General features: G+C 50.1%; 1 protein-coding gene across 1 annotated transcript; it reads right to left on the bottom strand.

The window, feature by feature from the left end:
• On the bottom strand, positions 1 to 25,478 carry LOC144106905 (uncharacterized). Its single transcript, XM_077639867.1, has 11 exons — positions 25,329 to 25,478; positions 25,173 to 25,245; positions 23,814 to 23,864; positions 19,875 to 19,985; positions 14,731 to 14,823; positions 14,333 to 14,365; positions 13,356 to 13,461; positions 7,215 to 7,274; positions 5,547 to 5,771; positions 4,283 to 4,407; positions 1 to 183 (listed from the first exon to the last, which is right to left on the bottom strand). Exons 1-11 carry the CDS (start codon positions 25,380 to 25,382, stop codon positions 20 to 22), a joined length of 1,095 nt encoding a protein of 364 aa, XP_077495993.1. The 5' UTR covers positions 25,383 to 25,478; the 3' UTR covers positions 1 to 19.
• Positions 25,479 to 25,787: the final 309 nt, after the last annotated feature.

Raw genomic sequence — 25,787 nt, 5'->3', positions numbered from 1 at the left:
GAGACCGCTTTTATTGCGCTCAGTAGCCACCGCAGCGGTTCCAGAAGTAGCGGCTGCCGTGGCTGTCTTCGCCACGCCAGCCCTGGTGCCAGGAGGCCCGGCTTCCGTGCCATCCGCGGCGGCCAGACGAGGAGGGACCGCTGTCACCACCACCGCTGCGGTACTGGTCACGAACGCCGGCACCTGCGACGTGAAAAATTTTAAACTGGCAGGGTTTTACCGTAATCAAACCGGGTAGACGTGCGAAAGCATGCATGCTTAGCCTGGGTGGCTCATGGTTTCGCTTTACCGGGTTGTCGGCACGCCTGGAAACGATAGTAAGGTCAGGTTAATTTCTGCTCGAGGCTAAGCGGACCTGATCTGTTCGCGCCGCATATGGAAACTGATGAAGACGACAATGTGCAATGCATAGCGCGAGAGTGCGTTGCAGTTTAACACGAGGCCCGATAGGCTGCGGCGATAGCAAAGTGTGCCCGTGCAATGGCCAGCAAAGCTGATCTGTTCACGCCGCCGCGGGTTGGAAACCAAGTCTCGGCAATATTTCTCTGCACCCTCAAGGTCAAGGACGCAAGAAGACTCTTGGTTAGGTTTGACCCTGTGCACACAGGCATGCAAGGCGACGCCCCATCGCGCAGCTGCGAGACGTCCGCGGCACTGCACCTGCGGACACCTACGCCGAGAGGCGTTTCTACTCCACTCGAAGCCATATGGAAGCCGAGACGCATTAACCTTTTTAACGACCACCTTGTTTTCCTTTATGACGTGAATTTACTACCCGAGCAGAGGAGATGTCAAACCTTAGATTTCATCAAGCTACGACGGTGGTACGCCAGTATTTCACCGCCCAAGTGTGAACAAGCTTCCGTATATAGGGTGATTTTTTTAGCCTTTACAGATTATTAGTTTTAAAAACAGAGATACGTCGATACGGGAAGTTGGGCTGGATTGTACAGCAAGGTGTACTTTATGTATCTCGTGGATCAATAATTAAAAGTTCGATTAACAAAATTTACCTAACAAAATTTTTATTTTTGATTTATGGCAGCGATGTTATATTGCGAAATTGATGGCCGCCAACACCGAAGGTGAGCTGTGTTTTTAAACTATTTAATCGGCAATGTGCTTCGAAATACCGCACGTCAAATTACGTTTGACATGGTTTACGCAAAAAGCGTACAGGCGCTAAAAGACAAAGACAAGCACACTCAAGACAGGACAGGAGGTCTTGAGTGTGCTTGTCTTCGTCTTTTAGCGCCTTTACGCTTTTTGCGTAAACCATGTCAAGCTGCAACCAACTAGCGCAAATGAAAGTCTTGCTGTCAAATTACGCGTTTGGGAGCTCGTTGAGTTGGCTTTCCCGCATCGCACATTTATGAAATGCCGTCTTGCGCTCCTTACGCGTCAAATACAGACGCAGTTGGTGTATTTGATGATGTAGAAGTTAACTCGATTTCGGCGACGATGCACACGCAGCGACGCCATTTTATAAATGGGTAATGCGAGGAAGCAACTCAACAAGCTTTCAAATTCCTATTTTCCTATTTGGAACCGCACTGCCGATTAAGAAAATTTAAAAACGGCTCACCTTAAATATTGACGGCCATCAATTTCGCGAACAGCCTTGCCCCCCAAAATCAACAAGTTAAATGTTTCTAATGTAATGTAAGTTAATCGTTTAATTACTCATCTATATGAGGTACATATTGTCTGACTTGCTGTGTAACCCAGGTCAACAGACCGTACCAAGGTATATCTCAGTTGTTAAAATAAAAATCTCTAATGGTTAAAAAATCACTATGAAGAAGCCGGAACGACTTAACCTTTTAACAACCACCTTAGGTCGGCGTTCCTCTTTCTATCGCTTGAAGGTGCACTGGGGACTAATTAATTTGGGCGCCACTGATAGATTACCGCGTACCAATAAAAAACAAAATTACAGGCATCGCCATCGCCGACTGTCTCCGTAACCAAACTGCTATGACGTCATTAGACTTTTAATTTACGCGGATCTACGAGGCTAGGCTACGTCGCAATTCGCTTCACAATTGCGATCACGGAGTCCTTTGCTTTATGTCACAAGTTGAGATCAGTGTCTACTGAGAACATAAAACTGGATGGGGCTGTCCTCAGCGTCCCTGTAAGAAAGCTCATTTTTTTTTCAGAGGAGCAGCCATTCGTTTAAGACAGCGGTCGCATATTGGATCTCAAACCTCACGCAAGGTTGCACTATGTACACAGGTTACAAGTGCGCCACTCGGCGCTTCAATGAAGCTCTTGAGAGGACAGCTCAATTAGACCTCAGAAAAGGAACACCTTCAAAACGTGAGGGATTCGGGGGTTCGCTAGAGAGAGAGAAAAAAAATTTGTTGGAGGTACTTAGATATCTCTTAACTTCGGGAAGGCGAAAGGCGTTTGCGACTCGTTGCACTGATTTGAATTTGCCGCGCTAGAATTCATTCACGACAGAGGACAGGAGCAGCAAGCGCGAGTGTGGCAGAGAGATCACGTGACCTTGTGATGTCACGTGGGGCTATAGTCACGTGCCCTAAAATGTAACGGACGGACGCGAGTATGAGCCATTAAAGGCTATCGCCTTGAAAGGCGAGCCATGGTCATTCGTCTAGCGCGTCGACCTAGGTCCACTCATTCAGGAAGCAGCCACGGGTGGTTATGGGCTGCTTCAAGCGAACTAATAACGGCCAACATCTACCCGTGTGCAGGTGTACGAACAAGAGCCGCAGGAATTCGGCAACATTTAAGGAAGCTGCGTGCCAAATTCCCCCCTCCCCCCGTATCAATGCACACAGGTATAGCGTCGCTACCATGTATCACTCCGTCAGAAGTCCGTCACTTCCTATTGCAAACTGTAATCTGGTCTATGAATAAAAAAATAGACCGAAAATGATCACAATGGATAATGAAACATTAAAGCGACAGTGAACTGATCTTTAAGGACCCATGTTTTTTTTTTCGCCGTAACGGAAGCCTAGACGTCCAGAGTGCCTGATCCCGGTACACGAAGTACACGACTGCGTTAGAATTAGGAACGCAAAACCACTTTTAAGAGAAACCTCTCGGTCAGTGGCCACCTCCGTTTTTTGGAGCCCGATGTTTGAGATAATGGAGTGCTAGACGCCGGTAAAGCTCTCAAATCGGAAACAAATGCAGCCTCAGAAGAAATCTTCAGGAATATTCCATCGCTTCTGTGCTAATATAGGTGTTTCAGAGAAGCCCGCGCCTGCTTTTTTATTACTCTTTTTATGACATAATGATGGCTTCTGAGACTCGGTAATAGCAGTGTTGGCAAACGCCAGAAAAGAAAAAGAGGTGAATCATTAACTAGTAAGCTGGTGAACTAAATTTTAATACTCAAATTTTAAACTACGCAGATATGCACCTAACGGCAGTTTTTATCTGGCTGCTAGGAATAGACAAATCCGTTTTTGGGATTTCGAAAATTCGATTATCCTCGGCGCTGTGGCTCACGAAATTCCCTATTTCCCGGGAAATTCTAAAATCGCAGGCTTAGCGATGCTGATGAAATCTCACTACGTGGCACACGTGCTGCGTGACCTTCACGGGACTTTCGAGTGCGCGACGTAGTGACGCGATGATTTTAGAATTTCGCGATAATAGTAAAACATTATTCAGCAAACGCGATGAGGCTATTGCTAATGGCCAGCTACAAATCTCTAACGGCAACCATGCGGCTATCTGTAATAGGGGGAAGGTTAATTATTAAAATTTAGCTCACGAGCTTGCCAGTTGACACCTACTGCTTGTTTTCTGATTTCAACCTGCACTGGTGTTACCATGTCGCAAAAGCCACATTTTCGCCTGAAAATTTTTAACTCTAGCGGCGAGCTTCCCTGAAACACCTGGTATACCTGATATTTAAGCGTTGAGCGTAGCCGTTACTGTTTGCCGTCATTAACTGTGTCTGTGTAAATCCAAGCGGCGCATCTCTCGCATAAATGAAGTTCCAACTAACCTAGTCACACGCACGTCTTAGCTTTATTTCAGCGAACCTCGCAATAATTGTTAAAAATAGGCCTTCTGAGGCATCAATACGGCTTTTGAGGCATAACCCCAGTGCTGGAAGATGTCAGAAAACAGGGGAATCATGTTAAGTCTTGATCCAGTGTATTTACGTGTTCGGTCCCTCGTTTTCTGCGCTGTTTCATTAAAATGTACCAAAATTAATCGAACGTTGCGGCTGGGCGCAGTATCCTCAAGTTAGTGGTAAACAGCGCTGAGCAAATCCGCATAAAGTGAGACCTACCGTCTTCTCCCGGAAGCACCTTCACGAGACTGAAGCGTATAGGGTGCCCATCAATGAAAGTACACCCGGGTCTTTTCAGAGCACGTCGGACATCCTCCACGCTGTCAAACTCCAGGCGAGCGAATCTAGAAGAAGCAAACAACCCGAGCTGCACAACGACATATTTAGCTAGCCGGTAATCTTGAGCACAATGCCCGGAACTTATCCGGCAAAACCTAAGAGATCACTGCAGAAACAGCATTGGAGAAATGCGAAAGCATTAGAGTTTGCCGCTACCTTGGTGGCTCTGAGTCGACGCCTTTCAACACCGATACTTAAGCGACTCCGATGAGATCGCCACTCTTCGATCCCCGATGCTACCACTCGACGATGTGAACTTTTTTCTTTCTGTACTCCTTTCGGTTGTAGGCGTGATGTCATCAGACGTGTGGATGACGTCACACTCTTATGACGTCACATGGTCTCCAGTTAGCCCCAATAATTAAACAAATTATTACCCACGTTAAATATAATCACTAATTGGTGGTGTTACTTATGATAATTGGGGTCATTTGGTAGGCTCGTTAACTAGGCTCGTTAAATGCACTCATTATTTAGGGCAATTGATCGTTGCCTAAATTTAATTACCGATGACTAATGAGTCTGACTCGATATAATTTAATCACGGACTTTATACACTTCCCCACACCATTCTTCTGATCATGACTGTCGTCGTCACATCCGGCGACACATTTTGCGGACACTTCCGGTGCCGACATAGCCTAGTAATGTTTTCGCATTAATAACACCGTGTTCGCTCCGCGATCTGAGCGCGTGCAGACAAGCGTGCCATGTATTCATAAGGAACGCCTTCGACGCCTGTTGGCATCTCACGCATGAAAACATGAGGTGAGCTGCTCGGAGAAATCTACGACACGGAAATGTACAGCACGCGCGCACAGCCCCGACAAAGAAGCGCTCACCTGCAGCAAACATCACCGTCAGCGCGCTAAGATATGCGCCTGCATTTGAATTCCGCAAGTGGCAAGCAAGGAAGCGTGTGGAATAGGATGCTTCTGGGCACGAATTCAACTTCATCGGCGGATTGCGCAGGGCGTGCGATTGGCCACGCTACTCACATATGCGCCTTCCATCACCGCCACATAAATTTCTCAGCGATCTGTTGTTTTTCCACCACGGTTATATAAGGCAGCAATGCACCCTGTGCCAAGCTGGCACCCTAAAAACGGAGGCCGTTGGTCGGTCATGCGCGCAAGATGCTCACCCATTCTTGATGATGAGCACCTGAGCCCTCGGAAAGTGCTCCTTGAGGCGGCGCACAGAGCAGTCGCACGGCAGCCGGAAGATGTCCAGCATGTTCCGCACCGTGGTGGTCTTACGCGTCACGCATTTCTCCACTCCCAGCACCTTCCCGGTGCCGATGTGCTTTTGCAGGCGCTTCATGTTGGCCGCGGCTATCGCCGGGCTCAGGTAGCGGGCGAAGGCCTTCCTGCATGCGCCCAACAAATACGAGGCGTTGTCGAAAGCGCGGTGTCTCCGCAGTACCTCTGTACAGACCCAGCGAGTAAGGCCGCGGGCTCGCGTTCCGGGTTTTCCAGCGCGCTCCGACGGCGAAGCTGGCTACAGTAGTACGGCTTGCGGAATTTCACAAAAGCTCTGATATGCCACGGTGCCCCAAGACACCACGAATCTCACTCACGTTCTGCGATTCCAGCCACTGACTGCCATAGAGTAGCCCGCCGTTCTATCCCGCGAAGCGCAGGGGCGCTGAAGCAAGGAGTGCTCTATTAGCCCGATTTTTTTTCTCTCCGCTGGTACAGTGGCAGTCGCCATTCGAGGCAGTTCAATTGCGTCACTAGTGTGTACACTATCAGTGCACTGAAGATCCAGGCTACGCGTAGTTCTCAAATTTTCTTCCAAGCGATTTATCCCAATTGAACCCTTCTAAAGAAACTTTACCCTTAACGCGATTGAATCCCACGTGAGCTTTCTACGCACGAGTAAAAAGATGTACAAAGGGAACTTTTAATCTGCTATCCCTTTTATGGCAGCCGCCCCAGTGGCTCAGTGGTTACGGCTCTCGGCTGCTGACCCGAAAGACGCCGGTTCGATCCCGTGTCGCATTTAAATGAAGGCGAAATGCTAGGGGTCCCGTGTACTGTGCGATCTCAGTGCGCGTTAATGAGCCCCAGGTGGTAGAAATTATCCGGAGTCCTCCACTACTGCGTCTCTCACAGCCTGAGCCGCTTTGCGGCTTTAAACCCCATAAACCAAACGAAACCTCCCAGAAGAGGTATAGCTACTGCCTATTAAAACAAACTAAAGAGGCCAAACTTGTCCCTAAATGCATAGCGTTCATTTGTGCAATATGGCCGCTATAAAACTTTCACCTCAACAGCTTCTCATAAACTTGCACAAATCGGCGCATATTTTTAGTGTGCGCAATCAGCATGAAACGAAGCAGATTTGAAGACAGGAGATGGCACTCTAGTGTGGCTGTGCAAACCTCATTCAACCAAGGAGTTTACATGAAATCGAGAGTATCGGGTCCAGTCGGTATTTCGGGTCGGCCAGAGTCAGCCCGGCATTAACGACTGACTCGCTAGGCCCTTCCCGCATAATCGCTTCCACGCCTGGGAATAGGATTACTTGCCGGGCAAAGTGCACCAGGAGCCCGTTTGCTACTCCGGGGGCGCGCCGCAAGTGGTATAGAGTTCGTGTAGACGCCTAGTTGACGAGTTGGGGGGGGGGGGGGGGGGGGGTACACTGCTCATCTCGATGCTTGAATCGACCCGCTGCTAATGGGTTCACCTAAACGAAGAGGGCTTCGAAGAGGTTCTTGGGACAACCTCTTCGAAGAGCTTGTACCTAGAATGCCACTTTCCGAGAACATAGACACAGTGAAATCGCCTCAGGCGTTCGCAATCCTTACGTGGTGCCGTGATGTCTGTATGACGGTCGACCAGTGGTCATGGTGCTGCCTTCGTCCGCCCTGCAACGAATTCATCAAGACACCGCTCTCACGCTGGTGTGCTTCCTATCGTTGTCCCCTTTAGTACCATTCTCGGGGCGGCACTCAGACGATTTAAACTGGCCAACTCGTGAAGATGCTAAGCGTCAGTCACAAACCTTAGCCTCAAACTAAGGTCTGTATCAGATTTTCGCACTCACTGTTTTTAGCGCTAAAAATGGTAATAAAAAGCTATCAAAAGCATCTTTATTTTGAAAGTACAACGCCATTCATACAAAATGCTTGCATCAATAGCCATGTGGATAGTAAACTGTCTACTACAAAACGCATTTCATCAAAAAGCCGTAATGAGCACAAACCAGTAATCAAAGCACTCGCAACAAAAAAGCGTAGAATACAAAAAATGATAAGGAAAAGTACAGAATCAAAAGTTCAAGGAACAAAAACAAACCGACCGCCAAAAAAATGGCCGCCACCGTCTGGAAGAAGTTGAAGTGACGAGCGTTAGCTGTTTGGGTTACTAGATGAAGAAAGCGAAGAAGAACTCGCGGAATTTGCATCGTTTGGGGGGTCAAGGTGGGCCTAGAATTCGGCTTGCAGTGCGATATGGTAACGCTTCAATTGATAATTGAATGTGTACATTGTGGTTTCATTTCTATACCACAACCTATAGAGTTTTATTTGCCTACCGAATTCGGTATGCAACTGTCCCCAGATGGGTGGCCGTTGTTGTCGGATCATATATAGCGGAACGAATGTATACATGTATAGCGGTCCCGTAACGGGACAGTTTTCCTACCCGTTTTAGGATTTTTTTTTTATTAGGGCGGAGTGGAAAGGGATGTAAGGGCACAGGCAATTTTAATGGGCGCAAACTTGGTGTCGAGAAACCGAAACTATGCCGCCATTTCGTTCCTTGACGTCATACATAATTCCACCTCTATCCACCATATTGAACCCGTGACGACATCATTGGCATGCGGCAGATGGTTGAGTCTACAATGCTATTGTAGATGGCGCTACAAGTCTCAACGCGAGATGCGCTGTTATCTAGTTGCGGCCACAGATGGCGCTTTGATCTCAGGGTGGTAGGAGACCTTACGAAATCTCGAAACGTGATGAGTAAGAGCTAACGCTCTTAAAAAAAGGGGGGGGGGGGGCTCAGGGCGCCTCCTGACTGCTAATATAGAACTTGCAGCTGAGCTTGAAGTTACCTGCAAGTTTCACGTTAATATGCAATTCCAAACGTTTGCACCGGAATAATGAGCAAAGCATTCCACGCATATACATTATAACAAACAGGCAGATTGAAATTGCCATTTTGTGCACGCCTCGTCATAGCATAGTAAAAAAAGCCTTAATGGTACAGAAGTACTGGTATTGACATTATTTACCAATATAAGTGCAACCACGCTATAACGAAGTAGAAGGAGCCCCGGGATCTCTTAGTTACAGCCATTGCTTCGTCATAGCAAACGCGACCTTGTTTGCAACTGTCGCATGCCAGCACACTTTACCTACCACTATGTCTAACAAGGACAACTAAGGCGACGTTTAGTGTGCCTGCGATGTGCGTTGCGTGCGCATTAAACACGCGCACTGAGCGCCCACCGCGTGGATGAATGTGCATACATTAACCGAATGAGTCAGCCTTGCCAACGTGCGCTCGCGCCTTCCGCAGGCCGCATGCACTTCAGAGCCTAGGAATTGGGTCTTTGAGGACAGATATAGACCTATTTGGGATATTCAGCTGCGTTCTTGGTGCTGAACCCGATACGGTCCGCTGTGAAAGAGGGCGCGCAGTGCCTGTCTTGGTTGGCTTCGCGGCATAGCTCACGATCACGCCAGCGCCGCTTCGCATGACAGGGATATCCTGTGGAAAATGCATACCCGCCAGACCGAAAGCTTTGATAATGGCCGCCTTCTGGCCAATGAAAGTTGTTTTACGCTGCTCGGCCTTATGAAAGCGATGGGATCTCGATACCGTTATGCAAAACTATAGCGCTCTACGAATGGGCCGTGCACAGGGGAGGAACTGCGATTTGTTACACTGAATCGGTACGGATGTGTTGAGCGCCGTTGCAAATTGACATACTCAGCGCTAAATGGATTGTGGGGTTCATGGAAGTTCGTTCTTTCCCGTTGAAAGAAAATTTCACTTTGTAAAAATGAGACGTCGAATACATGGTCTTCCAAGGGGAATGGTTACAACGAGATTCGAGTGCACATATTTTGTAATGGACTCAAAAAGACAGCACTCGATGCTTCTGGTACAGATTATTGTTGCCGTGGTCTGAGGACGCAGCTCGCGGTTTGACGGCACTGTGCAAATGTAAAATCCCCGTGACATTACTGGCAACTAAGCGCACTGGGCTCGGTCCTTATCATTGCGGTATAAACAGAGAATCGCACTGAGACGCTATTCCTCGATGCCTAAAGCGCATCACGTAAAATCGAGAGTCGCCGCTCTCTTCCTGTCGGTCCGAGTGCCGCAGAGCAATTTGAGCGCCTCCATTTCCCGCTATAAAATTACTGTCAGTCCGTGCGACCGCATGCAAGCTCATGAGACTGTGCCTTGTGAAGACTCGCGAGGCACCAGCAGATTGAAAACTGCACGCTAAGCTTTTTCAGCAGAGAGTGGGCATGTATATAGAGGTGTGGACAAAATTCTCGGGCACCTATAAGCTTCGCCTTTAAGGGTGTGACGAGATAGCGTTAATGGGTCCCGTCAGCAGCTGCACTTGTCTCATTAACATATTAGCTGATCATGTGCTGTACTAATTTTACCAGATCACCTGACATAAGCATACAACCATTCGTGTGCACTCACCCCTCACCCACGTGCTCTTTGCTACTCGCTCACTCACAACTTCCTTAATTACTGCCTCTCTAATCACAAACATGCTCAGTAGCATACAGCCGTAAGCTACCACGGCATGTGAAAGACTACACAACATACGCACAAAAGCCCGCTTCAACCAAGCCTAAGAAGCTGCTTGCGTGGGATAGCATGTCTGACTAACAGTCCAAGGGTCAGGCGTACAATTCCCCACTATAATTACCCCAGTTTTGTTTTCTGCGCAATTAACTTTACACACTTAGATGGCATAATGACGTGTGAGTCATGTTTCGAACTTGTAATGACGATTTATGTGATGTTATAATCGCTTTTCAATTTCGGCGCTCCACACACCACAACTTCGTACTCCCCATTTTCAGCTGAACGGGAGGCTTACAGCTCTCGCTTTAAAGCATTACTGAGCACACTTGGGCGTTTTAAATTTACTCACGCGTACCACACAGAAAAAAAAATGGGTTACTCCTGGGTTCATACGCTCGGGCAACAGCGGCATGTGCGAACATTACGAGTATATATACCGAGTGCAGTCAAACCCGGATATATCAAACTCTTAGGGGATATCGAAATAGTTCAATATACCGATAATTCGATGTATAAAAATGGCAGTAGGTAAGCTTTATCTGTAGCCTACAGAAGCAAGAATACATTACGCCCACGCTAGTGACACGGTTCTTGCAGTGGAGTGCCGCCCGCCTGCGTGATGGCAGCGCACCGGTCGCTGGGCGTATCTTTGCCCAACTTGCTTCGCATTACCAGTACACTGCAAATAGAACCCTCACTCATATAATTAAGAGTACAGCTGGTTTCCGCAACGCCCCCAGCGGCGAAGCACTGCAGCCTCCCTACGGCATGACAGCTATAGTGGCGGTGAAGATGAGTCGAGGAGGACCACTCTCAAGCACACCCCACGTTCACATCGTAACAATGCTTCAGAGCGCCAGTGTTGCCAGCAGGTGACCAAGGCCGCGCAGCCAACCCATCTCCGCGTAGGAGAAGTGCGCGCAGTTAGGAGGAGCGCCACTTGTAGGAGCACAGCGTGCAGTTCGATATACCAAAGGACCGGCGAAAATGGAGTTAGACGTACTGCGCGACTTTCCCACACATTTACACAGAGTTTTAACGCGAGAGTGTCGTGCAGCTTGCGATGCCGAAATTGTCATCGCCGACGTCGCCACAGTCCAAGGCTGCCGCGGCTCCGTCGCGTCGTTCGTGCCTGAAAAATCCCAGGAGCACCACCGGCGGAGGCCTTGCGCAGCTGCTGCGTCAACGCGTGTAATCATCATCCCCTACCGGCGCGTGGCTGCCGATAAGCGGTGGCGGCCCGATAACGCTGTCGCGTTCTACTTCTTGAAGGCGAAGCTGAAGCGTCTTCCGAGATTTTCAAGGGGATAATCTCCGTATTCGATTTAGCCGAAAATTCTAAATATCCCAGTTCGGTACATCCGGCTCCGCTGTAGCAGCAATAAATGAAACGCGAGTAAGAGAACTGAAATACCAACGCAAAAACAATATTAGCTCGTGGAGGTGAAACAGAAACGAGGTTATTATCCCGGTCACTTGAAGCTGAGTTTTACCACTACACTGAGCAACTGCACTGCAACCTTGTGGTGGAGGCTAGAAATGTGCGCTTAACTTTTCCCAGCGGGTGCCGTACGAGGTACACTCAGATTCTCTAATAAGAGAGTAATTACTCACTGACATCCACCCGAGCGCAGCCATACGGCTACAAAGAAAAGCTATGCAGCTTTCTCAGAAACTTCGTAGTAAGAGAAAAATTCGTCTTGGTGCTCGAACCTAGGACCACCGCCTCACCGGAGCAGTCGCTCTACCAGCTGAGCTAACCGGGACTGCAAGCTTATGGTAGGACGAGAACGAATTAATCAATAACTAGAAGTGGGAACTGTGTTGGTGAAATTTTTAGGGGAATCCCCCAAGGTGGAGGAATTTTTCTTTAACGACGAAGTTTCTGAGAAAGCTATATAGCTTTCCTATGTAGCCGTATGGCTGCTCTCGGGTGGATGTCAATGAGTAATTACTCCCTTATTACAAATCTACGCCATCTTGAGGGATTCCACTAAGCATGTGACTAACACTGTTCCCACTTCGAGTTATCGATCAATTCACTCTCGCCCTACCATAAGCTTGCAGTCCCGCTTAGCGCAGTTGGTAGAGCGACGGCTCCGGTGAAGCGGTGGTCCCGGGTTCGAACCCCGGACCAGGACGAATTTTTCATTAACTGCGAAGTTTCTGAGAGAGCTGTATAGCTTTCTTTTGTAGCCGGATGGCTGCTCTCTGTTGGATGTCAATGAGTAATTACTCCCTTATTACAAATCTACTCCACCTTGGGGGATTCCACTAAGCATGTGACTAACACTGTTCCCACTTCGAGTTATCGATCAATTCGCTCTCGCCCTACCATAAGCTTCTAGTCCTGCTTAGCGCAGTTGGTAGAGCAACTGCTCCGGTGAAGCGGTGGTCCAGGGTTCGAACCCCGGTCCAGGACGAATTTTTATTAACTGCGAAGTTTCTGAGAAAGCTGTATAGCTTTCTTCTGTAGCCGTATGGCTGCTCTCGGGTGGATGTCAATGAGTAATTACACCCTTATTACAATTCTACTTCACCTTGGGGGAGTCCCGAAAACTTTTGACCAACTAAGATTCTCTTTTCTCTGCTTTCGCGGACTCAAGAAGAGACTCTTCTTAGGCGACCACCGAGTGGCCGGTAAACTTCCCTGCTGGTAGCACTGGACGAACCATTAGATGTATACACCGTAAGAAATAAGCATCTTATGCCTTACCATTGAGCACAAAGCACCTGCAATGTATAGCGCAATCTGGCTATGTGCCGCCGCGGTGGCTCAGTGGTCATGGCGCTCGGTTACTGACCAGAAAGACGCGGGTTCGATCCCTGCCGCGGCGGTCGAATTTTGATGGAGGCGAAACTTTAGAGTGCGGTGCGATGTCAGTGCACGTTAAAGAAGCCCAGGTGGTCGAAATTATCCGGAGCCATTCACTACGGCGTCCCTCATAGCCTGAGTCGCTTTGGGACGTTAAACGCCCATAAAAAAAAATCTGGCTACGAAACGAATAGTAGAACGGGTGCCGGCCCCCACTAGACGTACGCGGCCAGTTCCTTCTGGAATTCACGGCAAAGTCCTTCGCGTCTGTGCAGCGGGCAACGTGCGGACTATTGCATACCCTGCAAACGACTGCTTGAAATACGAAGGAGTCTAGTCGACTCACCTTCCCCTGAAAACCAGCTTGACGATGTCACCTGAAAGCTCCGTGAGGTCAACGGAGCGCGCGTTGTACTTCATTGTGATTGCCAGGCTGCAATTGTCTCTCTTCTCTGCGTAATAGAAACAAAAAGCTTTAGAGAATCGTGCACGCGGTGTTTCGTGTATCACAGAGTTCCCCGTTGCCACTCGCCCTCCACCTCCCTCCGTCTTTTGAGCGTTGTACTTTTCGTCACAAAGATTTGTTTCTAGCCTCCGCCCCACCAAACCGTGGGCACTGCTGCAATTGGAATTTTAACGGGCACGTCAATTAATAGGAGATGCCGACTGGAGCATCAAAACCCACCAAGCCATACGATGGGCGGAATGGACCTTCGCACTTTATGTCGCCGCAAATATTTCACCACAAAATCAACGTATATACAGGACGCACGAGAAGTGTACATATAGGTTCATTTTGTTCTGAAAGTATTCCAAACCTCAGAAGCGCGGTCAACCATAGCCCACCAAAAAGAAGTGCAGTGGGGCGTAAGAAAGAGGAGGGGCCGCGCTTGATGCTACGCGCACGAGGAGCAAAATTTAATTGCTGCTCATGGCTCTCAACATTCCAAGCAAGAACGCAGCAAAGTATTGCTGAGACATTGTACGGGTACACCGTCGAATGAAAGTTAGTCGCGCTACGGCCACGCTCCTTTTGTTCACTTGTGTGTCACTTGACCTGACACCCACAGAACACGGCTGCCGTGATTTTCCACCGTTACATCGACTGGAAAAAGAGGTGCAAATTGCACGCCGCAAGTTAACGTCCTGGGAATTAGTTAAAAGCTTAATGGCGCAAGACGATTAAGGCCAAACAGCGCCAAAGCCGTTTAACTTTGTGTTACACTAGGTAAAATGGGAAGGAATCCTGATACGCTGTGTATTAAAAAGGAGACTAGAAATCTCTCGAGGTGAAAGAGAGGTAAGCAAGCGAAAGGCACGAACCCAGGCTTTCAATGGAGCATTCCGGCACGTAGTCTGAAAAAAAAAAGAAACACACACACACACACACACAGATTAGAAAACGCTAACCGCGTTTGCAGTGCGATTCCTTGGCGAATGGGCATCGCCAGGGAACGTAATGCGGAGACAAGGTAACTGATGGTCGCTAAGGGTAGACTGGATTCAAGGCTAGTGCACCAGGGGGCAGCAGAAAAATAAGATGCGCAGATGATAAGAGGAAACTTGCTGGCAGAAGGTGGCCGCAGCTGGCACAAGGGACATGGGGGCAGTGGACACAGGGTGATGACGATGATGTAGCATAGTAATTCCACTGCCGCAATATCCAACACTCACGGCAACAGTGTCGCGAGACCGAAAAAAATGTCGGTGCGCGTGCTTACCTTCCAGCCGCAGCTCGTTGAAGTTTCTGGCGCGGCCCCTGCGCTTACCGCGATGCTTCTTGGCGGCTCTCTTGCCAGTCGTCTTCTCGCAGCCTGCACACCCAAACACTGACTCGTTAGGCGTGACACGGGTTCGTCGGCTCAGTGAGAGGCGCTATTCCATCACAGCACAGGCCACGCGGTGCGTTTAGCCTACGCTACAATGCAACAAAGTATGCGTGCGTTCGAAATACCAAAAGGTGCCTTTGTTCTAGGCAACAGAGAACGGCACTGGCGAAACTTGCTTCAGGCAAAAAGACTTTCCCTTGACCGGGCTTTTGCTGCACCACCCGCGCGTCAACGTGTGTGGTACGCGGGGTTTGACGTCCGAAAGCTTCAACACGGGCTGTCAGTGACTCCGTAGTGAAGGGCTCTGGATTACCTTCGGCCACCTACGGTTCTTTAACGTGCACTGACATCGCGCGGTACACCTGCGTTTTACTGCGCGGAAAGCGAATGTATTATAGCACAAGCGATCGCAATGGGCCGCGCCGTCTTCTACACATGACGATGTGTGCCAACACAAATGAGCGAAGTCTAGATGACTCGGGGACCGAAACATTCGACGAAAGTGGGAGAGTGCACACAAATTCCATACCACGCTACCTTTCTTGTGCACGCACGAGCCGCGCAACTCTGAGAGCGCATGAAATTTTTTTTTCAAAATTAGCCAACTGCGGAAACCTAAACTCGGCGAGATTTTTTTTTTTTTTTCGGAGAGTCAATGCCCAATTCCGCTGCCGGACCAACATCAGCCAATAAGGGTACACCATGCCGTTAGAAATAAGACGTTTCGAATAAAAACAGCCAAGTTGAAGGGCTGTGCGAATCAACATAAGTGCAGAAAACCAATGGAAGGACTGCTATGACCTCACGTGTGTCAACAACCCGTGCGCTGCTCCGACCATGTAAAGTGAATATGGCGGGTTTTGAGCGAATTGTTTTACATTTTTCGCTCCTGTCTAGCCATGGAGGTAAACGATACGAAGTAAATGTGACCGAAAGCATCAAAGAACCAAAGAGAAAAGCTACGAACCCCGCTTAAGACGTACGATTAAAGCAGTGGTTCTGTCTGTGTACTACTGCGGTTGTTTGGGTTGTTTTTGGGCTGCCAGAACGCAAAATACACGCGTAGCTCAATTTCTACCTACTTAATTATGGAACTAATTATATTGTAAGTGCTTACAGGGGCGGTTTTGGTAGAAAGCCAGTCATTATAAATTAAATCTGGGTGCTTTAATAGGAAGGGGAGGGAAAATATAAGGGAAAATGAAGGAAAATATAATTCCCTTCTAAGATTCACAGATTATAGGACGCGCATGTGAAGGTGCACCCTCCCCGCGCCTGTATGATACTTCTGGAGAGCAAACCTTATTGGAAGTTGGCGCTGTTCGTTTCTGCCGATGTGTCAGTTTTCCTCTGTTGCGATAGAGTGTTCAAAGAGTGATTCACCAACAAAGCCAACCAGTCCCCACCTGATTGTGAGCGCTGAAATGGGCACCACCCAACTAGATCGGGGAGATGAATCCCGCCTGGGCCCCTTAGCTTCCCCCTGGGTATAGTTCCAAGCATGACTAACGTCACCCGCGCACAGTGGCAATCGGCGGTGCGAGAAGGGGGCTACTGAGGCCCAGGGAGGGTAGCGACCCAGCCTTGTGCTTATCTTCCCGCTGCCTCCGCAGCTGACTGGAGAAATCAACGTTTCTATGCGCTGTGCTATAGCATACATAAAGTTAAAATGCGACAGACACCTGTGATGAGTGCTATATTAACGCCTCGATCTAAATTCAACCTGCTCAGAAAGCTTAAGGCTGAAAAAAGCTGTCCTCATCCAAGCAGGAGCACTTAGCCTTTTCTGAAGCGCTTCCCACACGCACTGGGAAAGCAAATTTGCGACTATAGCGATTTGTACGCTTCAATGCGAGGGTCCCAAAATGGATAAAAAACACCGAATAGCCCACAATGTCATCGCGCCATGAATGGGAACGGTCCGGCGCTCTTCGTCTGTTTATCGTAAGGGGTGATGTTCTAAAGCTGCCGCGCCTGTTTTATCTCGCACCCCACACACGCGCTGATCCGACCAGCTGCGAGTCGCAGCTGCCATGAAAGGGCTGCGCACTCGAAAGAGCGGGGCATTTACAAGCAAAGAGCGGCAGCCGAGTGGTTCGTACCCATGGCCGCCGTGGCAGAAAGCCCGCTTACGTGACATCAAGTGGAGGCTAAGGTTGGACAGAATCGTTACTTGGGAAATCAGCTGTTGGCGTGGGAAAAGAAAACGCAGTGACAGTTCTGACCTATATTGGTTTAGAAGTATTGAGCGACAGTAGTCAAATGCTCACTTGAATTCATCCAAGTAAAATTGCACAGACTGATGAAATGATCGCCAAAGGTGATAAGCATAGAAGAAAAATGCAGACAAACTTGGAATGCGAGAAAAAAATACCTTGTGAGGCCAAGAGCGATAAAATGAAAATTGTTTTTTTTGAAAATTCGTTTTTGAGGCAGCAACTGTCTCACATATCTCGGCGGACACCAGAACCGCGCCGTAAGGGAAGGGATAAAGGAGGGAGTGAGAGAGGAAAGGAAGAAAGAGGTGTCGTAGTGGAGGGCTGCGGAATAGTTCCGAACACCTGGGGATCTTTAGCGTGCACTTACATCGCACAGCAAACGGGCGCCTTTGGCGTTTCACCTCCATCGAAACGCGGCCGCCACGGTCGGATCAGCAGCCGAGGGCCCTAACCACTGAGCCACCGCGGCGGCAACGATAAAAAAACAACAATACTCCGGCAACGCACACCGTCGGGCTAGTTATTCAGTACTACGAGAAAAGAGCGCGACACAAGAAAGCAGCGAGGTGAATAAGTAACGTAACAGGGTGGGTGCTCACTTCAACTCTCTGTCGCGCAGGAATACAGACGTGTTGCTGATCCACAGGGCTGCCCTTGCTTCTAATATGATACGCTTCTATGAAATCACGCACAACAGTTTTCTGGATTCGGCCTAAAATCCTAATGGCACCTTGCAATCATGGCCACATTATTAAATGTGCAAACACAGTGTATGCAGAGGCTTTTCCCCTGATCCTGCTCACGTGAACGATCATTAATACAGATCGCTGCCGCAGAAGCCATCTTTACACCTGAAGAAGGCTATATTTGAAAATTAGTACCGGGTTTCGGTGAAACACTCGATGTATACCTGCGGCAAGGTGTATATCGTGGCAAAACTTGACAACACGATTTTGGGAAGAAGCCAGAATACTGTTGCGCGTGAGCTTTTAGAAGCGCATCACATTGGAAGGGCAATCAGAGCTTTAGCGACACATGTGTAATGCTGCGCTAGATAGAGTTTGCAGTGAGTGGCCGTACTGGTCGTCCTTGTGTCGCGCTCCTTTTGCCACCGCCTGCACGACACCGGAAGAGTGTGACGCAATGACTAATAATGAATAGTGGTACTACTCAGCCATATTTCACTGCATTCTACCAGTGCTTGAATCGATGAGGGAGGAAAACGCAATGCTTTGCATCGCAACGCACAGGCGTCTCTGGGAGTTGCGATTCGTATTGGGTGCAGCCCTCAGAAGTGGTGGACGAGCAGCGCAGGGAAAAATTGTTTTTGAGTAAAGAAAATGACGCAGTAACTGTCTCACTTCCTGATGGACACCTCAACCGCTCAGTGAGGGAAGGAAATTGGGACTGAAAGAATAAAGGAAGAAATATGTACCGTAGTGGAGGGTATGTTTCGGAATAATTTCGACCGCCTGGTGATCTTTGACGTGCACTGACATCGCACAGCACACGGGCGCCTTTGGCGTTTCGCCTCCCTCGAAACCGGATTCGTACCCGGGTCCTCCGGCTCAGTAGCCTAGCGCTCTAACCACTGAGCCACCGCGGCGGGTAGCGCAGGGAAGGGGGAAGGAATGCGCCATTACGACAGAGGAGGTCGCGCATCAGAGGAACTGGGTAGTGTTCCTGTATATGCTCCCGCAGGGAGCAGAATTGCGCGAAGGTCCGCCATTTTGTTCCAAGCTCTGCGGGAAAGCTGCTTCTCGTGTGGCAGGAGCCTCACGAGGCGGCCGTTTAGAAGCACCACTCCTCATCTCTGTGGGGTTTCACGATACCCCCTCAGTCGGATAACAAAGCACACTGTGCTCAAGAGGGGAACCTCCGGCCCCATTCTCCCCCCAGTGGGGCTTCACAATACCCCCTCAGACGGATAACAAAGGAGTCTGTGCTCAGGATGGGGGCTGCTGTCCCCCTCCCGCTCATGTGTTGGGCATGAGCAGACACAGTTTGAAACAAAATACGTCCGCATGATCATGTGATCGCCTCTCCGCGAATAGTGTTACGAGCGGCGCGGGGAAAACAGTCGCGTAACTCTACTCCCTGCGGGAGCATATATAGGAACACTAGGACTGGGGGGTTATGCGTCGTGCCACTGCACCGGCAGCCACTCTGCTGCACAGTTAACAACAGGCGCATTTCGCATTTTACGTACTACCTCGATGGAAATAAACGCGAACAACGCGGCGCCAACACGCTCCGCTGTTTCAATTTATTGTAACCGTGCTTTTACATCGGCAATAGGAAAAAGACCCCGGAGTCGTCCATGATACATTTCAGGACGACTCTATAACGTCTTTTTCGCACCACACAGACAGAATTCCAAAAGCGGGGTGTGTTGGCGCCGCGTTGTTCGCGTTTATTTCCATCGAGGTAGTACCTCTTTTATGTAACGTAATGTAACAGCGTGAGTACCTCGATGGGCCGCTTCTGTGCTCACGCTGTTACATTACGTTACATAAAAGAGTCAGCTGCGAATCAAAGGCGTCTACCTGCGTCCTTTCTGGTGCTGTTTTTGTTCAGCACATGCCCCCCTCATCAGAACATTGGAAAGCGGCTCTAAAGTATTGGTTCGGAAGCAATGGAACTGCGTCCGAGCTCGCTGGAGCGTGGCTCTGGTGGGGTCAGCTGGACCTATAGGGAATTATGCACGACACAGGGCTGGCGTTTGTCGCGTCCTTGCTGCGTGCCTGTCCGTGCGCTGTGTGCACCCCACCAGTCCGGTTCGCCCAACTTTTGCACACCCTGCGCCGCTGCACTCACCCTTCGCTTTGCCCTCCTCCTCGGAGCTGAGGTCGTCGGCGACGTCGATGATCTCCAAGTAGTCGTCGTCCGTGATCTCGCCCTCCTCCTCACTCTCGCCACAGGCCACGTCTGGGAGGGAACAAGATAGGCCGCAACGGACACATACCGCCAGCGAGGTGCTCGCTCTTTTCTGGCATCGAGCCCCACAGTCATGACCACCTGATCATGACCCGCGTTTACAAACACCGGCGGGCTATGGGCGTGGCATTTTCGTGCGGAATTCAATTCCGGCCTTCGAGTTTCTGCGTAAGTGGCGCTACGAGCGTAAGAAAACACGAACAAGAGCAACTCGCCCGTCCGCCGTTTCTGGCTAGAGCCACTAAATAAAGACTTTATTTAGTGACTCTACTCCCAGCCAAGTTGAGCCTTTGGGTTAAAGAATAAATAATAAGCGACAGGCGAATGAGACCAGTTTCTAGTACACTATACCAGTCGCATGTCGGGGGCAGCCGTCTTGCGCACCACAGGCAATGTTTCGTTTAGCAATTAATAGTTTAAGTTTAATTCCCAAAATTAATAAATATTGACTTAGGCGAAAAAATTGCATTTGAAAAGTTGTCGAGCGGCTTCAGAAATAATAATAATATTAATAATTGGTTTTTGGGGAAAGGAAATGGCGCAGTATCTGTCTCATATATCGTTGGACACCTGAACCGCGCCGTAAGGGAAGGGATAAGGGAGGGAGTGAAAGAAGAAAGGAAGAATAGGTGCCGTAGTGGAGGGCTCCGGAATAATTTCGACCACCTGGGGATCTTTAACGTGCACTGACATCGCACAGCACACGGGCACCTTAGCGTTTTTCCTCCATAAAAACGCAGCCGCCGCGGTCGGGTTCGAACCCGGGAACTCCGGATCAGTAGTCGAGCGCCCTAACCACTCATTCTGTCATTTAAGATAAGGAAACCCTCACGCGTGTCTTTTTTTCCCAGCTCTCAAGAAAACCCGCGAAACGCAAACGCACGTGACTAACGCATTCGAGCGTCACGATCGTGCTGCTCTCAAGCGTGGTTTGAGCAAACGAAATCACCTGTGGCATTGACTCGAGCACCTCGCACCAGGGCCGTTAAAGGGACACTGAGGAGAAATTGAAGTTGGCTTGTATCGATAGAAAAGCAGCTCCTGATCACAAAAACGCCACTCTTACTGAAAAAAAAGCTCTTGTAATGTAGAAAATAGCAAGAACCAAAATACAGGTATCGCCGCCACAGGTCCATCCCGCAAGTACAAGCGTGATGACTTCCTAGGACAAGAGGCGCCACCTTGGAGGAATTTGCCTTACTTCATGGATGTCGCGAATCTCTGAGGCTGGCAAAGGAAGGTTGCGCACCGCACCGCTAGCCGGCAGAAATCACGGAGTCTGCGTTTACGTCACGTGGCACGTCACTCCGTTCTGAGACGTCATAAGAGTTGCCGTGGCGTCATAAGAGCTCTCTGAGTTTGAATCAAGTGCCAAAAGTCGAGCAGATTAGGATCCTGGGGCTATTTCTACAAGCGGACGGGTACAATGATACAACGATAAAGAAATTGAGTGCGTACGCCACGCAAGTCATGGGTCTGTTCAGGAGAATCGCACTCAAGGGTCGAGGCCTTAAAGAACGAAGCCTCCTGAAACTAATGCAGGCTTACATCACTAGCCGCATATGCTACGCCACACCATTCCTAAACATCAGATCGGACGAAAAGCAGAAAATAGACGCACTCATCAGACGATGCGTGAAGAGGGCTCTGGGACTCCCCATCTCGACCTCTACTGAACGCCTGCTCGAAATGGGTGTGCACAATAATTGGACGGAGCTAGCGGAGGCTGTGCGCATGGAACAACTGGAAAGATTAAGCAAATCTACCACGGGCAGAACCATCCTTGGCTGGGTGGGGCTGCAGTCAGACAGGGGGACATGCCAACACGCGGACATTCCACGAGGATGCCGCGAACACATAACAGTGCCCCCGCTACCTAAAAACATGCACCCCACATACAACGGGGAGAGGAGACGGAAGAGGGCCGAGACTCTCGCAAAAAACGCGGACAAAATAGGGCCGAAACGAGTCGCCTACGTGGACGCGGCTAGCGGAAAGTTGGGGGTGGCGGTGGCTGCGGTCGTTGACGGCCGCGGCGTACCCGTCGCCGCCGCTTCCGTTAGAAGTCGAAACATGGACACGGCCGAAGAAGTTGCAATAGCGCTCGCTTGCGTTGGCACGGAAGCCAGTACGATCATTAGCGACAGCAAAACAGCTGTCTGGAACTTTGGAAAAGGGAGGGTCTCGAAGGAGGCAGTCAAAATCTTGGAAAAGGGAAAACTCGATAGACGAGTTCGAATAATTTGGACCCCCGCGCACGAATCCGTCCCCGGCAACGAGGCGGCGCACGAGCTAGCCCGAGCACTCTACTTCCGGGCAGCCGCAGAGCCGCCTGGTTGCGAAGGGATGGACGAGAGGCTGCAGACATACAGAGATCATAGAGCACTATAGACTTGGTAGACGGTCCCTGCCACCACCGGACCGAGCGCTAACAAACAGGGAGGCAGTCGCACGGCGGCGCCTGCAAGCTGGGAACTTCCCGAACCCCGTCTGGCTCTACCACACGCAAGTGGAGGAAAGAGCCGACGATAAATGCGCGACATGTGGAGAGAGGGGTACTTTAGACCACATAATCTGGCAATGCCCTGGTTCCCCGGGCGCCAAGGAGAACATAAGAAGTAGAGAAACCTGGGAACTGATGCTGCGAAGCGAGTCCCTCGCCCACCAGCAGCAAGCCATCCGCCTGGCGGCTAAAGCCGCGAAGAAACACTGTCGCTTCGCCTGTCTTTAGTCGCGGAGACCCCGGCCCCCGTTCTCCAGGCCTGCGTGCCGGGGATGGGGAGTAGGGGGTCTCCTACATCGGTGGAAAATAAAGTTCTCACTCACTCACTCACTCACTCACTCACTCACTCACTCACTCACTCACTCACTCACTCACTCACTCACTCACTCACTCACTCACTCACTCACTCACTCAATCACTCACTGAGTTTGAATCAGAGCGGCGGGGTAAACTTTTTCAACTTCGAATCCAAATTTCTTTGAAATAAATGCATCTTTCGCGCCCGGACAAGCGGCAACGAAGCCATGAAATGCCGAACTATCAGATTTTGCTAACAAAAAAAATTGATAGAGCTCTCCTCAGAGTCCCTTTAATGCGCCTGTGGTGCGCAGGATGGCTGCCACCAATATGTAGCTGGTTTCATTCGCCTGTGTCTATTAATTTGTGTTTTAACCCTTGGCTCAAGTTCCACCCGGTATATGCAGCGCATGCAGTCTTCGCGCTGCGCCGAAGCCCAGCGCTTGTACCACTGTGATACGAAGCAAGAGCGAGTGCGTGAAAAGTCACTTCATTTAGTGACTCTAGTCGCTTCGCTCGTGGACCTTCGCTCGATGTTTATTCGGCAGCAAAAGACGCGTTAATTGCTGAGAAAATTGAATCAAAGAGTGGAGCAGTATTTGTCGTTCACTCAATTAAAACTCACGACATTGATACCGAAAGGGACTCCGTGATGACTATCTGAAAGCGGGCGGCAGTGTTTACACTGGCCTCAGAGATCCGCTACACGAGCGCAATGAAATACAGTTGGGGGGGGGGGGGGGGGGGGCATATACTCCCGAAGTTCACGCAAGCTAAATCCCATCAGGCATCGAGCCAAACTAAGACGACAAAGAGGTGCTATTGCGAACCCGACTTGGTTGGAAGCAACGCTTGTGCGTCTCCCTTTTCCTGAGTTGCCACGAACGAATCTACGTTCCGCGCACAGCATGTGTGATCGTATAAGGCGGCTGTGAGTAGCGGAAACAAAGGCGCAGCTAGCTGTTCTTAAAAATTTGAGAGTCCTTTTGAAATTCATGAAAAAGTACGACTTGACTTACCAATGGTGACGACGCTTCCTTTGCGGCGCTTCATCGGGGTGTCGGCTAGGACTGGACAGAAATATAGGCGATTAGGGCTACGCAAAAACCTGCGCGTACAGCTAACGACATTCTCAGAGGGAAGTTTCAAGCCAGGCTTGGCTACGCCTGTGGAACGATGCGCCCGTACCGAAGATTCTAACATGCTAACCGCAATCTATAAAGAGGGAGCAGACAAGAGAAGGAAATCGTCGGGGGAATCGCTATTAAAGACATGTTTCCCTGTGACGTCGTATTGTTGAACATATATCTGCGTATGAATGTTCCAGCCCTCAATCACCAGGTGAGTGCTTGAAACCTTCGCCTGAACGCCTCTAAGACAATAAATGTTGCTTTTAACAAACTTCCAGTAGTAGCACCAGAAAATGTGCCTAGGGCACGTGCCTCGATGCGCGCGCTAAATGTGCCGCATATGCCCCGACCGCTAGTGGCGTTTACATGAAATCGACAGCGTCGAGTGTAACTACGGTCTTCCGAGCAGGAACCCAATTACCGGGTTCATGTAAACGCCGTCGAGTCATGTGCGGGAGTCAAGTAGCGGAGTCGAGTTAGCCCGATAGCAGAGCGGCTCGACTCGTTAGGCCTCCTACGCGAATTATACGTAATCACATTTCACGCCTGTGGACAGGATTAGCTGTAGGGGAGAGCGGGTGCGTCGGTTTCACTACACACGCCGCGACTGTCCTGACCCATGGCTTCACAAGCGTGAATGTGCGTTGCTTACCGCACCAGCATTCATGACTGTGGCACCCACGGCTGGAGTGACGAAAATCGAGCGCCCTTCGGTGAGGCCGCGCCTTTCCCGGAAGGGAAGCTGCGTCGTGGCCGAGAAGGCGCGCGTGCCAATGTCCATACGCTCCGATCCACAACCAAGGAAGCGCGCCCTCGGCTTGCTAGAACACCTTCAAACGACTGCTCGTCCTCTCTCATCGGCACTCCTCAGTGGTGACGAGCCTTCCCCGTTGCACAGAAAGCGTTGCACTGCGCGGAACAAACCGGCAAGAGCGCGCCCCAAGTAGGGCCGACGCGCGCTGCCGCCCTCTAGTTCGCCAATACCGCGACGGAGGCATGCACCTCGTCGAGACTGCGGCGTTGAGAAAGGGCTAAAAATTCAGCGAAGGCGACCTGTTGGCAGGGAACCCCTGCGGTACGGTTGCCGGTCGTCCGGGCTGTTCGAGCTAGCCGATTTCAGAGAGTCCACTTTCGACCGAGTCCACGCTGCGACGTCGCGTCCAAGTGTCCGACCAGCTCACTGAGCTCGACATCAGCCCGGCTATCGCGCTCAGCGTTGGCTTGAGCGTGCCGTTCAGTTTCACTCACCGACTGGCGAATCCTGCTCGTTGGCCTGGGAGACCGAAGTGCGCTCAACTTCGTCCTCCATGCACTGCCAGGACTGCAGGAAAATAAAGGGGGAGGGGGGGAGAACAAGCATGGTCGGTTAAGGTTAGCGGCGAATCTAGAAAAATCGCGGCTTACGTCAGTGCGCGACGGCCCCGGCCCACGTTCCACGCCGGATTTCTCGAGCGGCATTAGGGCTGCGAGCCGGACGAGGACGAGTTGTGCTGGCTCATGAATCGAAACTCGAACGCGTGGGCGCGAGGCAGCGGATCGCGCGCCCTCGAGGTGACAGAGACGTGGCGAACGTACGTCCATTCACAGGGCGGATTGGCGACAACGAAGAAGTCCGTTCAAACCAGTTTCCTCACCGAAGAACGCGAGAAATGAAGAAGACTAAAATATGCGACGGCGCACACAGTGTCATAGCCTGTTATCTGAAAAACTCCGTGCCCCTCAATTCTTGGCTAATCCCCCTATGTGCGCATGCAGCAAGACAAACGAAAATAAACTAGAGTTTCCTATACCCCAGGGCATAAGTCTTCCCTGAGGAATTGGAATGCCTTGCGGTTAAGATGACAAGTATGTTTGACCTAGGGT

The sequence above is a fragment of the Amblyomma americanum genome, chromosome 1 (assembly GCF_052857255.1).
Source record: "Amblyomma americanum isolate KBUSLIRL-KWMA chromosome 1, ASM5285725v1, whole genome shotgun sequence".
In the NCBI taxonomy this organism is placed as follows: domain Eukaryota; kingdom Metazoa; phylum Arthropoda; class Arachnida; order Ixodida; family Ixodidae; genus Amblyomma; species Amblyomma americanum.
This window is presented reverse-complemented; position numbering and strand designations above follow the sequence as displayed.

Coding starts and splice junctions, on each gene's coding strand:
- LOC144106905 (XM_077639867.1), bottom strand. CDS start 25,382: ATGCCGCTCGAGAAATCCGGCGTGGAACGTGGGCCGGGGCCGTCGCGC. Junction 19,986..23,813: donor AGGAAGCGTCGTCACCATTG/GTAAGTCAAGTC, acceptor GTTCCCTCCCAG/ACGTGGCCTGTGGCGAGAGT. Junction 4,408..5,546: donor GTGCTCATCATCAAGAATGG/GTGAGCATCTTG, acceptor TGCTTCTTCTAG/ATTCGCTCGCCTGGAGTTTG.